General features: G+C 33.6%; 1 protein-coding gene across 3 annotated transcripts in view; it reads left to right on the top strand.

Moving 5' to 3' along the window:
- LOC130896809 (fat-like cadherin-related tumor suppressor homolog) overlaps positions 1–15247 on the top strand; it is a 418340-nt gene that overhangs the window by 204991 nt on the left and 198102 nt on the right. For all 3 annotated transcript variants that reach the window (XM_057805125.1, XM_057805128.1, XM_057805127.1), the window contains exon 4: positions 11578–11785. In XM_057805125.1, the coding sequence (XP_057661108.1) occupies positions 11578–11785 (208 nt within the window). The remainder of the gene's footprint in view (positions 1–11577; positions 11786–15247) is intronic.

Below are 15247 nucleotides of genomic sequence, written 5' to 3'. Positions count from 1 at the left end.
AATGAGTGCATTTTCATGAATATTTAAAGCCCAGAAACTAATATAAGTTTTAATTTTTTTAGTCTCATAATGTTTTTCGTAAATTCATCGAAATCAGATGATTTTTCGATTTTCTAGGGCCAAAAAACGAGGGGATCGCGAAGGTATAAAATTACCCTATCCTGGAATCATAATATTCAGTTAAAAAATGTCTTTAGTTGGCATGTAATTAACTCAAAACTATTACTTCTTATATCATAACCTCAAAATAAATAAACAACCGGTTTAATAAAACTTCAAATAAAAAAATAAGATGGTTGGCCCATCAAAAAAGATAGATATTCACTCTACAAATATATTCATTATCCAATGAATCGACCGATGTGTTATAATTAAGGTAAATGTAATAATAACACCGATTCAGGTGTTAAAAATCGAGTGCACATAAATTAATTCACCTGCTATAGGCTATATTTTCGACCCAATCTTAATCGTGCGCGACGTGGTGAAAAAAAAACACTGTTAACCACCCACGCTGTTATGTTCAGTTCAGCATATTATGGAGAAAGCTGTTAAACGTCGTGGGCTGACGCGATTGAGAAACGTTCATTCATACTCGCATTAAGAATGGTTTTATTTATTTTTTGTTATTTTCATATCTCAGCTTGTCTTATGTAATATTCATGAGTTTGTGATGAGGAAAATCATACGGGAGCGGTTTCATTAACGTTAAACACGTTATCAATTTTTTAACAATAGTTATTCACCATATTTTAGATTATTTATTAATATAGATTCGATTAACGCGGTGAATTGCGACATTAGCCATTTTTTTATATATAATTCTTCATATCAATTTTTAATTCTTCCCATTATATATGGGAAACTTGTTTCCAAAAAGTACCAAATGCGCTTGATGATAATTTTCAGGAATCAACTTTATCTGATAGCTCAATTTCAAATCTGTTTTCTTCTCAAAGAGTATGTTTGGAAGAGATGTCTCATTTGTGCGAATGGCACATAATTGAAGTCAATTTTACAAAAGAAAAAATATTTGTTATTATCACTTGATACGCGTTTTGTTCAAATCAGTTTAAGTTACTGTTAAAATAATAATAAAAAAAGTTAATCACAATGGGGTTAAAAAGAAAACATTATCAGACAATTATTCTTCAATTTCAACTTATTTAATTGCTAGATGAGACGAATGGTTATCTTCTTCTTCTTCTCATGCCGTCTTCTCATTGAAGGTTTACGACCACGTTTTTAAATGCGTCTCTGTCCCTCGCAACATGAAACAATTCTTCGACGCTGAAATTTGTCCATTCTCTTATGATACGGAGCCAGGATTTCTTCTTCCTGCTGATCCCTTTCTTTCCTTCTTGGTAAGATGTGTCCTATGTTTTTCTTATCTTGATAATTGTCAACAGCTTTCTTTTGAGACCAATGCGTCTTAGTACTTCGTCGTTAATGATTCTGTCAGTCCAGGGTATCTTCAGGATGCGTCTATAGATCCACATCTCAAAGTTTTTTGATCATTTGAGATTTCAAGGTCCAAGTTTCCAGTACACCAGTACTGACCACACATAACATTCCATGAATCCTGTCGCAATTACTGTTTCATTAGTGCCAACAAAACCAACAGTATGTTTTTCTTTAGCTGCTATTATTTTACCCGGTTTTAAGACTGTTGGAACATCAGTTTCGTCGATGCTCCATATTCTAGAAGCTTGGAGTTGATGATTGTTTTATTGAATGACTTCGCTCTTTTCAAACTATTCTACTATGCTACTTGGGTGTCATTTAATGTGTTATCTACCTCCTGTCTTAATCTAGCTTCAATTATACGTTCAAAGAGCTTGTATGTAGTACTGAGTAGCGATATCTCTTCATCATTTTTGCAATCTATAGTTTTTTGTGGATGGGTGCTTTTCTTGCTATTTTCCACTCATCTGGGTACCCAAAAATAACCGGAATTATTTTTTAAATGCTATATATTTACAAAACAACCGTGTACCCTTCAAAATACTCTCCATTACAAGTAATACATTTGTCCCAGCGACGGTGCTTCCACTGTTTGAACTCATCTTTAGAGATGGCTGCAAGCTTTGACTCGTTCTTATCATGATGTCTTCAATGTTTTCAAATCGCCGTCCTTTCATGCCCATTTTCATGCGTGGAAACAAGAAAAAGTCGCACCAAGGCAGGTCAGGCGAGTAAGGTGCGTGGGGCAGTTATTTTCAACCAAAAACTGTTTGCTGAACCAAGATAGATAGATAGAAAGATATTTCACTGATTTCAGACAGTTGACCAATTGTCTGTCGACGATCTGTGTGCACAAGCTCTCGAATTATTTCAACATTTTCATCTTTTCGGGCAGTTGATGGACGTCCAGAACGAGGTTTGTCATCAATCGACATTTAGCCGTTTTTAAATCGAGAAAACCACTCATACACTTGAGTTTTCCCCATAGCATCATCTTTGTAAGTAGTTTTCAACATTAAAACAGTTTCAGCAGCGTGTTTATCGAGTAGAAAACAAAATTTCACGGTGGCACGTTGTTCACTTAAATTTGCCATCATAAAAAAACGAAGCAGCAGTGAAAACAGCTATAGCAGAAACGATCACTAGTGACGAACAGAACGTGGCAGGTCAACGGCCCGCGCGGTACTGAACTGGCGATGAGTTGCACTAGGCAGGATCTAGCGGCAGAAATCAGTACTACAAAAGCTCCACCAATGGCAATGCTATTCCGGTCTTTATGTCGTCTCATCCCTGGTGATTGACCTATTTTTCGTTTTTCTATCGCCTTCTATCCGCCTTCCATCACCTCACTCTTTTTTATCTCTAGTCGCCCATGTTCCTGTTGTATATCTGTCTTCTCTTTCTGCCTGTTCTTAGTCTCTTTCTGCTTCTATATTAAAAGAATGCTTAATTTGAATCTTTGTTTTTGTTTTATTGAATATTTTGCAAAGGTTATAACATTTCAAAATCATTTAAAATAGTTTTTCAAAATTATTATTCAAATTTACAATCGGCATAATCAGTTATTGAAGTTAACTACTTTTTTATCTTTCGTTTTCGATTGTTCGCTTTGTTATCATATTATCAATAAACAAAAATGAATAGAGTACGAATATAAAGAACACAAATTTTGTGGATTAAAAGGCATTGTAAATATTATTTTTCGAAGCGCTGTTCGATGGTTTTTCGCATTTTCAAATTAGAATACGTGTTTTGATTCACTACGTTTCCAATTTTATGAGAGTATTCCAACCGTTCGGTTCAAATTATTGTTAATAAAAATATGTGTCAAAGTATTTGGAACCTGAATGAATTGAACAATGCTAATAAAAACGAAATTCGATCCGCAAAGCCAGTTGAAAATTTATTTTTATAACGAATCAGATATTACACGAAAATTGGTCGAAAAGACGAGGTGAGAACAAAAAATACGGTAATAAATTTCATCATCTATTTCAACTAATCGGTTACAGAATGTACACCGTTATTTAGACAGATTCACTGAACCTAACCTAACCTAACCTAACCATAAAGAAAAATAAATTCTTCGCAAATAAAACAAAAGAAAAAAAAACATTTCAGTTCCAAAGTGAAGGGTCGTAAAGAGGGTGATACCACATAATCATCTTCTTATTTGATAACATGTTCAACACAGTTTTTCCAAACCTGTTGGCGGTGTGCTGCTAGAACTTTCTTTACGAGTTCAACAATCTCTTTACTCCTTAAAGAGATGCAACGAAAATCATTATTATACCTCGTTAACTTGCTACAACTGAATATTAAATTATAAAACGCAAATAGACGAGTCAAATGTAACGGCTTGTAAGAGAGTTTGGTTTAAACAGAATACCAGACGTGACTGAACGGTTTTTGTACCCTATTCGTTTTTTTTCTTCTGGAAAACGAAATTTCATAGCAAAAACCTTGAAGGGAAATAAATCCTTCGTAAATAAAACAAAACATTTCAATTCCAAAGTATTTTGATAAATAATCGTCTGAACTAGAGTCATCATTTGATTGAATAATGAAGGGTTGTAAGGAGGGTGATACCACCTAATCATCTTCTTTGATAACATGTTCAGCACAGTTTTCCAAACCTCTTGGCTGTTCAACAACATCTTTACCCAGTTTTGGAGACTGATTATTTTTTCATAATTCTTAGTTTACGTTTGCACATATTAACTCTATAAGGTTAAATATGTAATAGTAAGGAGGTAGTCTGAGAAACCTATGACCTTGTTCTTTGCACAGTTTGTCAATATAATAAATGTCCTCTAACTTTATACCTTCAACAACAGTAAGCAATTTTTTGTTTGTTGGGTCTTACGATCGCTGACAGGAATAGGAATTTTTTTTCAGACATAAATGCTAAAATTTGAGCTTTGTTACTACTACAATTTGGTGTCTTCAGGAGTTGCCGCGAGTGGTAGAATGCGTTGTCCATAACGATTATTGATTGTGGTGAAATGTTAGGTAAAAGCTGTTCATTAAACCACGTTTCAAATCATTCTGCAGTCATGATAATCAGCTGCACAGTTTTTAATTTTGTCAGTAGATATTAATAAACCATTAGACACGAAACCGTCTTTTCTTCCAGCTTGTACTATTTTAATTCCTTTCCTTTTTACACCATTCAATTTTGTGAATATTTTCCTTTTTAAAATAACTTCCTGTGTTTATATATCTAAATCTTTATTATTAAATTCTTACCTCTCTTTATTTTCACTACACAGTGCAATTTCATTGTCTTCATTCGCCCATGGTCTAAACAACGCCATATTTCTATTTTTTTAAAGACATTTAAGAATTAAATGAATCTCACTAAACAACGCCATTGCTTATCGGAGACTGTCTGGTAAGAATATTTCGAAGAAATTGTGTACATACAGCTTTGGCCAATATAAATACATTTATGTTCACGATTCGATGTTTCCATACAGTGGAGATGATGGAGTCCACTTGGACTGACGGTTTGTTAGATGTTTACCGAATTTTACACGGGCAGTAAACATGATTGCCGTGCGTATTTATAAAATATTGATTGTTCTTCGCATAACTGTCTTCTTCAATTGATATTGGAAAAACTATACTTTTTGTTTAGTTTTGTTAAACATTTCATTATAGATTTACACCAGAGCTTGGTAATTATTGAACTTTTTGATCAAAATAGTAGTTAACGTACACTAACGGTTAAAAGTTATTTCCCACCCCACAAAACATTCATTAAATTGTAATATAATAAACTTTAAGGAATTTCTCTTTCATATTTTCAAGTCAAGTTCGAAACGGTGTCATACCCACCAGAAACTTTAAACCAATGCGTGTTTCTATTTTGTAAGTGAAATTGAAGTACTTATTTATTTGCTTATTATCCTTCGACTGTGAATTATTTCTTGGGTGTTTATGATTGTAGTTTAGTCCTTGTTAGCCCTTTGAGACGCAAGATTTATACTTTTTTGACCCATAAATCTTATTTTGTAGTCCTTATAGAAATCATTTTCGTTATCGCAAATTCAGACTCAAAAGTTTTAATATGGGTAAAATCAAGAAACTATAGGTTGAAACTTATGTACTTATTTAGAGACAATTGACCAACTTAACAGACACATGGCCGATATAATATTTATGTCATAAAATGTTCTATTCATATTTTTTTATTCATTATAATTAAACTTTGTGTAACTGTAAAAAATCGCCCCTTAGTATATCTAATACTCTTGTTTGTTGAGATCAAAAATTTGAAACCATTGTAGCTTTTCAGTTTGCTACCACAGCCGCTTTAGTGAGATCATAAGTGTCCATCGTGAAGTATGAATCTCATACAACGCATTAACATTAATTTTTGTTTCAAGTTGCAAAAAAGTGCAATAATCACAAGGAATTACAAAATTGGTGTTAATATAACAATTTTGTAGACTATTTACTAGTAGTATAAGATGTAACTGAAGTAGTTCAGGTCAAGGAAAGGTTGAGAGATCTTTCGACCTTAGGCACAAGAAAAAATTTGCAAATATGTTCTGTCAAACTTGCAATTGACTATTCGAGAACTTAATGGAGAATTTAAAATTTGGTACAAAAGGATATACAAAGAAAAAATTCTGAATAATGGGTTAACGGCTTAATTTCTTATTTCTAACTTATTGCTTTTGATTTGGTTTTCCTGTCTGCCTATGACCGATTTATTCATCAGGTTTATAAAGTAAACGTTTTTACGTCATCTCAGACATTGAGATGATCGCGTAGTAGCGTTTCTGCAATTTTTCCTTCCATGGATATAACGCTGGAAGTATTAAAATTTTGTAATCATTTCATTTGGTTCTAATGAAATAATTTACCGCATCTTTGATCACAGCTCGTATATATTATATTAAGAATTTTCACTTTTCATCCTATGAGGGCCATCGCAAATCATTATTTTATATAAAGCAGCTTTTTCCAGTGTATCTTCAAAACATCCAATCCCGTCCAACGCATGTGAAAAATAACTGTCCAAGATAAAAAACTACATTTTCCAGGTGATAAAGCTCACACTCTATGAATGTTTTTACCCCGGAAATGATTCTAGGGACCGTCTTTATTGATGCTAGAGCATGGATGATACCTTTTAGAGATGTCATTTTTGTTTGGGCGTTGACCATTTTGTTTTTATTTGACAAACATTTTATATTTGCGATGAAAAGAAAATGGAAATTGTAAAAAAATGGAATTCAACAGAAATACTTGATAAGTTAACTTGCAACAGGGTAATAAAACTTCGTGACCATCACAAAACCAACACGGTATGAATATATATATATATATATATATATATATATATATATATATATATATATATATATATATATATATGTGTGTGTGTGTGTGTGTGTGTGTGTGTGCGTGTGTGTTTCAAAATAAAGATTTTTATTTTTCACCTCTGAAATTCAATATTTCGAAAATGTATTACGCCGTTCTTGGAACGAGAACACAACTACTTTCCTGGCTAATGCCTCGAAGAATATTGAATTACAACATTACAAACATTCCCAATGGCTCGCAATTGCAAGAAGAGGGTGTAACTACTGACTAGTTTCGATGTTGTTACGGATTACAGGTAGCCCCAGAACAAGCCAAAGCAGTTTGGCATATTGTCTGTATGTTCTTGATTTTAGATCTCTTCTGATTTAAAATTAGTTTCTTTTATAATTTTTTAAAGATAGATGAAAATTTGACATTTCGACTTCTTTTAGTCTTTACATAAATCTAGTTATTGTTGTTATTATTATTGTCTTCTTAATTTTTATTCTAGTATTTATTTCTTTTAATATTGGCTGGAGACTGCAGTATATTTTTTTGCCTGCTTCAATTCTCTCTTTCAACTCTACGTTTCTTAAGTTTCACTATTTCCGTGGCCTTCCGATTCGTGGCCTCTAGTACATTTAGTCTGCGCTTATTTGGTCTTACTAACTGGATTTTGGTCTTCCTCTCGGTCTATTTTTTATTAGTTCCAGATATAACAATATCCAGACAAGAAGATATGCTAGAATTCTTCATTCTTCATTCGTATAGACTAGAGGTCAGCAACCTGCGGCTCTTTGGATGTGAAACTACGGCTCCTCAGTTCCATAGGGAATAATTACTTATTTTATAGAAAAAATCGTTCTGAATCTGTTAATGAGGATTAGACATCGATTTCTTTATACTTGCATCTAAAAATAGAATAACTAAAATGTCTTCTAATTGAACATTATCACGTGGAAGATGTTCAACTTTCTTCTGCCTTGTCACTTGCTATCGATGACTCTTGCGACATAAAAGACAAGGCACATTTTGTTAAGTATATATCTTTCCAAGATACAAATGAAAAACTTCTAGGATTGCAACCGCTCCTTGGGATAAACTAGAGGGGAAAATATAGAAAAAGCCGTGCAAAAATGCCTTGAAGACAATGTGATAAATTTAAATAAAATCGTTCCAATAGCAACTGATGGATCAAGAAGTATGACAGGGAAAATAGAAGGACAATAACGATTCTTCAGAACAAAATGTACCACGAAATTATCTTTGACTGCATAATACACCAAGAAGCCCAAATATTTCCGGCCAAAATAGTTGAGGTTATGAATTTGGTAATCAAAATTGTTAATAGCATCAAAAGGACTCTATCAGTTCCAACAAATGATTACAAAAATTTTACTTTATGGTGGATATCACTGCGAATTTAAATGAACTAAATCTAAAATTACAAGGAAAGGGAAACTGAGCTTAGGTAGAATAATTGATTTGTTTTGAAGAAAAACTAATTCTTTTTGTGTAGAACATACTCAGAACGGTAAATGACTTAATTTTCAATCTTTAGAGCAATATCGCGATGAAACCAGTGCAATTGTTGACTAGACTTACTTCGGCACACTTATGAAGAAAGTTAAACATTAATTTGAACTCCAGCATTCATAGTAAATCCTCTCAACACAAATAGTAACGAAATTTACATTTGGAATTGAAACTGGATCTCTATAAATGCAATTGATCGATTTAAAAAGGGCAGTGGAAAATTTACAGTCCAGAGTCCAGAAATGTATGTAAGTAACGCAACAAATGTTGAGAATAGTCTTCAAAATTGGTACAGTGAGGTAAAGAGGGTGGCGATGGCGTTTGGAGTGCCGATTATCTTCAAATCAACATATTCGTGGGTCAATATAAGTAAAAGTATTGTGAGAAGCCAACCAGCAAATGAAAATTTAGAGTCATGTTTGAAATATAAAACAATAAGTAAACAATAATATTATTTACATTGTAAAGTTCGAATTTTTTACTTAAAAACCATGAAAAGCCATGGCTCCCATTGAATGTTTGCACAATTGTTTGTTATTGAAGTACAAATTAGGATTGGGAGTAAATGTTTAATTTTTCTTTTATTTTCTATCTTTTAAATGATAGATGATTATCTAATAATTCCATATAAATATGTATGTTTATTATCTAATTTATTGTTAAAAACACTACAAATATATGAAAGAATAGATATTAGTAATAAAATATTTTTTTTCCATCAAAAACTTTTATTCGCGTGAGTATTATTTATTGTTGGCAACAAAAAATTTCTAGCTCTTTAGAAACTTTGAAATTTAGTTAATTGTAATTTTTGACCCTCCTGACTCAAAAAGGTTGCCTAACCCCTGGTGTAGACGATGAATTCTAATCAACCAAAAAATCGAATATCCCCTCAACATCGAGCTATATACCATTTGCTTTCGCTTCCCTTCATTGGTCTTTCATTAGCGATTATACTCTACCGACGTAAATAAATTTGCTCGGAATGAGAGTTTGTAACTCTCAAAGAGAACATAATTTTCAATTTAAATTCTGAGACGGAATCTTATCTAGTACATAGTTTATTAATGAATCATTAAAATATCACGCAACTATACTGCTTGCATCTAGTACATTTCTGTTAGTGCTACGTCAATACACAGCATTTTAGTCTAAATGTTTAAAGGGGAACTGGAAAATAATCCCTATCTTAACTTGAATTTCAAAGGTTAAACTCTTTTCTTTTACAACAATATTCAATGCAGAACTAATCGTTTTATAACACATCACCCAATAAGTCGTGCTTGTTCATCAATCTAATCTCCTTGTATATTTTTTTGAGATCAGCAAATAGTCAGAAGTCACTGTGGGCCAGATCGGGACTATACGGTGGATGAGGAAGCCATTCGAAGTGTAATTCGCTCAATTCAACTATCGTTACCATCGACTTGTGAGTCGGTGAAACAGTGGTTTTTTCTTCGGCCGTTTTTACTTGATTTGTGCATTCAACCGATCCAACAACTCTATGTAATATTCGCTATTGATTGTCTCTTCCTTTTGAAGATAATCGATGAACAATATACCATTCGCATCCCAAATTACTGAAGCCATAACCTTCCCAGCTGACTGTTGTTCCTTTGGACGTTTCGGACGTGGTTCGCCGGCTGCAGTCCACTCAGATGATGATCGTTTTGGTTCCAGAATGAAGTGATGAATCCATGTTTCATTCATTATTACGTATCGACTCAAAAAAACGTATTTATTACGTGTAAACACGGCCAAACACTACTCTGAATAATCAACACGTTGTTGTTTTTGATCGACTGTGAGTAAACGCGGCACCCACCTCGAAAAAAGCTTTCTCATGGTGAAATGTTGATGCCTAATTGTAAATACACTGCATTCTGATATCTTCAGGACTTCAACTATCTCACACAATTTTAATTTACGATTAGATATAACCAATTAGTGGACTTTTCATGTTGTCTGGAGTAGCCAGTCCTTTTGAAGCTATTGCTGAGCTTGTACTGTATCTTTTGAAAGTTGGTACATCATAAACTTCATATGGATTTGATAATAACAGCACCATCTGTGTGTACAGAGCTAAATTGGAAACATTTAGTAGCTAGAATAATGGAAACCAATATTTTATAGCAAAACAATAGAATATATCTAAATCAAGAAAGTATCTGACAGCAGCGATTAATGATTAATCATAATGTAACTAGCTTTTGAACATACATTTTGCTTAAATATAGTACCAATTTTTTGTTTACAGTTATCCAGTGCCTAAAAATCTGTTTTCTATGACAACGTTGAAGCAAAACGTTGCATGTTCTTTGTCTTTGTTCTCTGGCTAGATTCATAAACACTCCCGGTCAAAAGTTTTTACACGTTAGCCCTTTGAGCCGCGAGAACGTACTGTGATTTATACTTTTTGAACCAAGAAATCTTTTTGCGAAGTTTGTATACGAATTGTTTTCGTTCTATCGGTTGAAACTCGTGGATTGATCTCAAGTCTTCATAGTCTTAAGTAAAAGTAACCATACCATTGCTGCCGAATTAAAGACGTACTGTGGATTACAACGTGACAAAATATGCATCCACCAGAAGGTTTGGCGATAGAAAACGTTGAAAAACTACAATTACTGAATATAAACGAATTGTATTGATCAGTAAACGTCATAGACTACTCACGGACAAAGAGTTAACAGCTCAGATCAATGAATATAAGTGAAAATAAAATTGAGAGAAGCGGTTTTTTTTTCGATGGCAGCGAAGAACCTCATCTAAGACGTTAGAATAAAATTAAGGGACTGCAGTGGTCGAAGGAACATAAAAATTGGACTCATGAAGAGTGTGAAAGAGTTTTATGGAGTGATGAGTCAAAGTTTGAAATTTTTGGGTCTAAGAGAATAGTGATGTACGCAATTCAAAGAAAGAACGAATGTTAAATCCTATTTCTTTCGCTCTAATATTTTAGGAATGTGGTTTTGGAAACAAACAGTTTCTTGAGGTCCGCGCATCTTTTCTTTGAGGACAAAAAAAGTCATGAGCTGATAAATCGGATGAATACAAGCAAAAACTAATTCAACAAATTTCTTATTCAAATATTTAGTTGTTTGACGTGACTATCAAACATATCCTAGAAGTAGCCTCTGATAGTGATTTAATTTTGTCGTTTTCAATAAAACCGTTTGTGATTTAATCGTATATATATCGCGAAAATATCATCAATTGAACTAATTTTATTTTTTGTACTGAAAATTTATTTATTTCTAGGTGTATATCGAAGTTTTAAACGAAAACGACAACGTTCCTTTAAGCGAAGAGGCGGTTTACTATCCAAACATTCCCGAAGAGAGTCCCGAAGGCACCACAGTTCTTCAAATAAGAGCTACGGATAGGGATAAGGACCCTAACCAAAAAATAACATACAAGATCACCTCTGGCAACCCCGAGGGTTTTTTCGTCATCAATTCTAGCGAAGGTAAGATTTCTGTTTTTCTATTACAGAAATTTTTATCAAAGAAAATATTATTTCATCTTGTTTATATATATTATATATTTGTTATACTGTATGCGTATATTTTAACGTACTAATTTCAAAAAGTTATTTTAATTTCTGAGAGTTAATGAGAGAACGAGTAAATTTAGCCTTTGGGAGCATTTAATTATGTGTTAATTGATGTAGTCGTTTTACAATTTTCAATTAAAACTTCATCAACTCGTCAATAAAATCAGTAAACTTCTCTTAAATAATTAATGCGGCAAATGTCACATATCTGAATATTTACTAAATCGAATTATGTTCAATTATTATAAAAAGTTGAATTGCGAAATATTGGGGATTATCATCAACACGTTAATGTTTCCCTCAAAAGTAAACTTTTGGTCGGTAAAATTTACTGCTTGGAACTTCGAAAGGTTTCACGCAATAAATATGTTTTGGGGCCACGAACTAATCTACTAGAGAGTTGTTAGGGTGAAGATTGGATTTATGAGAATCTATTCCAATTTTCTACTTCGTTTCCTTAGTTCACCTCCGTGTTGAATATTGATCAATTCATGCACTTATGATTAAAGTTTCTACTACTTTTACATTTAAAATACTTCCGTAATTTTTCTCCCACCCCATAATAATCCATTTCAAAATCATAAATTTTAACAAATTTAACATTTCTTCTTCATATTGCAAGTACCGGTTGATTTGATCATTATTCTTTACTGTGAATTATTTCTTGGGTGTTTATGATTGTAGTTTAGTCCTAATTAGACCCGTGAAACGCAAAAACGTGCTCAAAGCTCAAAGCCCAAAGCCCAAAGGGGCTTCCCAAGCCTGGGCCAGTCCTGGGAAGCCTAGCTTCGGCGTACCTGTAGTGGCCCATGCGTGGGCCAGGCTACTTAACTTAGCTTCGGCCATACCAATGATTACCCAAGCTCGGCCAAGCCTGGGTATCCCAGCCTTGGCCATTTATTGCCAACCCAGGCTCGGGTCAAGGTTGATTGACCCAGTCTTGGCCATACCAATAATTACCCAAGCTTGGGCCAAGCCTGGATATTTCAGCATTGGCCATTCGTTGACAACTCAGGCTTGGACCAAGGTTGGGCCAATCTTGGTTAACCTAACCTTGGCCATTCATTGGGGACCAAGCTTCGGTTGTTCGGTCACATACGGCGTCGTTCGAGTATTTTAGTCCGTCAGCAGCCATACTTTTTTTTATTGGTCTGATCAATCCCATCTCTAGTTTATTCAATGTAGGTATTTTTTATTACATATTACAATCTTACAAGCTTGGCCCAGAGTTCTACATGTTTGGGCCAAGCCTGGACCAAGCCTGGACCAAGCTTGGGCTCTTGGAACTTTCCTCTATGAGTCTTCTTAATCTTGAGACCACTGTCTAGTGTACATGACTTGGAGCTCGCAGTTTTACTCTTCTTTTGCTTGCGTTTCCTGAAAATCACACGTTATGATTTATCATTTGTATTGCTTTATCATCTTTCGCTTCTTCTTTACTAGTTATTTTTCACTTGTATCGCTGACCAACCAAGACCGTCACCATCCAGCTATTTAATGATCGTCTCGTTTGGAATAATCTCGATCATCCTTCTCGGCTATAACTGTTAAACTAGACATTGAGCAAATTGTCAAATCACCTGATGTACTTGTAAAACTGGCCGAAATAGGGTAAACAAAAGCTTGTGCTGTAATTTTCTGTGTGGTTTGTCGGATTTCAACCTTATTATTTCCAGTTTTATTTTGAAATTGCTTTTCATAGATTGCCTATTTGTTAAAACGATCGCGATTTGTCAAGATGTCAAGCTTGTCATGTCAGATGGAGCTAGTAAAAATCATTGTTTCACATCTCGTCAAGTGATGGCGCCAATCGTATATATAACTATTAATAATGATAAGACAATCCTTTAGTCATCAAATAACAACATGTACAAATATTTGTCTGCTGAATTATCTAAACATTTCATTCTTAAAAATCAAACAACTCCCGTATATATTTCATTTGAATCAACAATTTCGTTTTGTGCTTTGAAACATTTTATTACTTCAAAACGTTTTCTCGTTTGTTATTTTGTATTAAGATGCCATCGCATGATGATTATGTCAAAAAAAAAACAAATCGATTATCGAAAATAGTGATAAGAGAGACTATAAATTCGAAAGATCCATAAAATTGTGTTGACTTAAGAGGAATTGGCGCGACGATCTTCGATAACGACGGTTCAAATTTAAATATCATGGAAAGTAAGCGAACCATAAATTTTTCACCGATGCCCAGAGACGACACTCTACGATGTCAAGGACTTGTTTTTTAATGCATAAAATTACATTATAAGAAATTCGTAAGCCGATGAAAATTATAATGAACATATTGAAGTTTGTTTTCAACATTTCCCTGAAAGAACAACATCTTCGTTCAACCGTTACCATAAATTCGCATAATACTCGCTATTAATAGATTTTGCTTTCTGAATAAAGTGAATGTCATGACCTTGCTTTTCTTGGAACTGATTTTTCCTTTCCATTACAACTTCTCAATTGTTCTTTTGTCACCTATGCCTTCCTATGGTTATGAAACGGTAAAAATTCTGGTCTGTTGCTTTGAAAGTGTTTTTACTCGAGTTAGAGCAAATGCGCCACCCATTGTGCTTGCAGTTTCACTCAAACGTTGCAGGAATTTCGCGTAATACTAGTCGTTGATAGGTTTCCTTCTTCAAGATTTCTCAAGAACATAGTTAATGAAAATTATCGAAAAAATGACACCAGGACATTGTCTGCACATGAATTGAACTTGTTTGAAATTAATTCTTCGGTTTCAATCAATCCAATAGGAAACATCCAACGTCTTCACTGTAAGGTATCGAAGATTTTTTCTAATAGTATTGAAATCAACAGGTGCTCAATAAGTTGCAAGGTTGCCCCCTCAATCTGTTGTGCTTCAATAAAACTCATCTCGGGCTCCTTACTATAAGAGTTGTTTCCTACAAAACACGTTCTCTGTTTTATATAAAAGTAAACATCTCCCTCATATTTTCTTTTCTTTCAGACTGCTTTTGTATGAAGATTTTAAAATGGGAATGAATTATAGCTACCGGTAAATTTTAATAAACCATGCTACAAAACAAACAGTTCATTTAACTACAAAAAATCCTATCAAACCTTTCACAGAATGATGAAGTAGTATAAACGCGCAGATTTAATTAAAATAAAAAATTCCCTCGATGTAAATAAAACATTATTTACTTTATTGAACGAAGGTTTGAATTGATTGAAAATGAATAAATTGCATTTTTATGGAATATACTTTTGTGCAACTATTTGAGAAAATAATTATTTTTAGTAAAGTTTTCCATCGTGTATCATATTACAATATTAGTTGGCCTGAAAAGTTCGTAATGTAGATTTTTAGTTAGCCCCAATTTTGACATTTGGCAG

Source organism: Diorhabda carinulata, chromosome 7, assembly GCF_026250575.1.
Source record: "Diorhabda carinulata isolate Delta chromosome 7, icDioCari1.1, whole genome shotgun sequence".
In the NCBI taxonomy this organism is placed as follows: domain Eukaryota; kingdom Metazoa; phylum Arthropoda; class Insecta; order Coleoptera; family Chrysomelidae; genus Diorhabda; species Diorhabda carinulata.
Note: the sequence above shows the minus strand (reverse complement) of the source record. Positions and strands in the feature narration are given on the sequence as shown.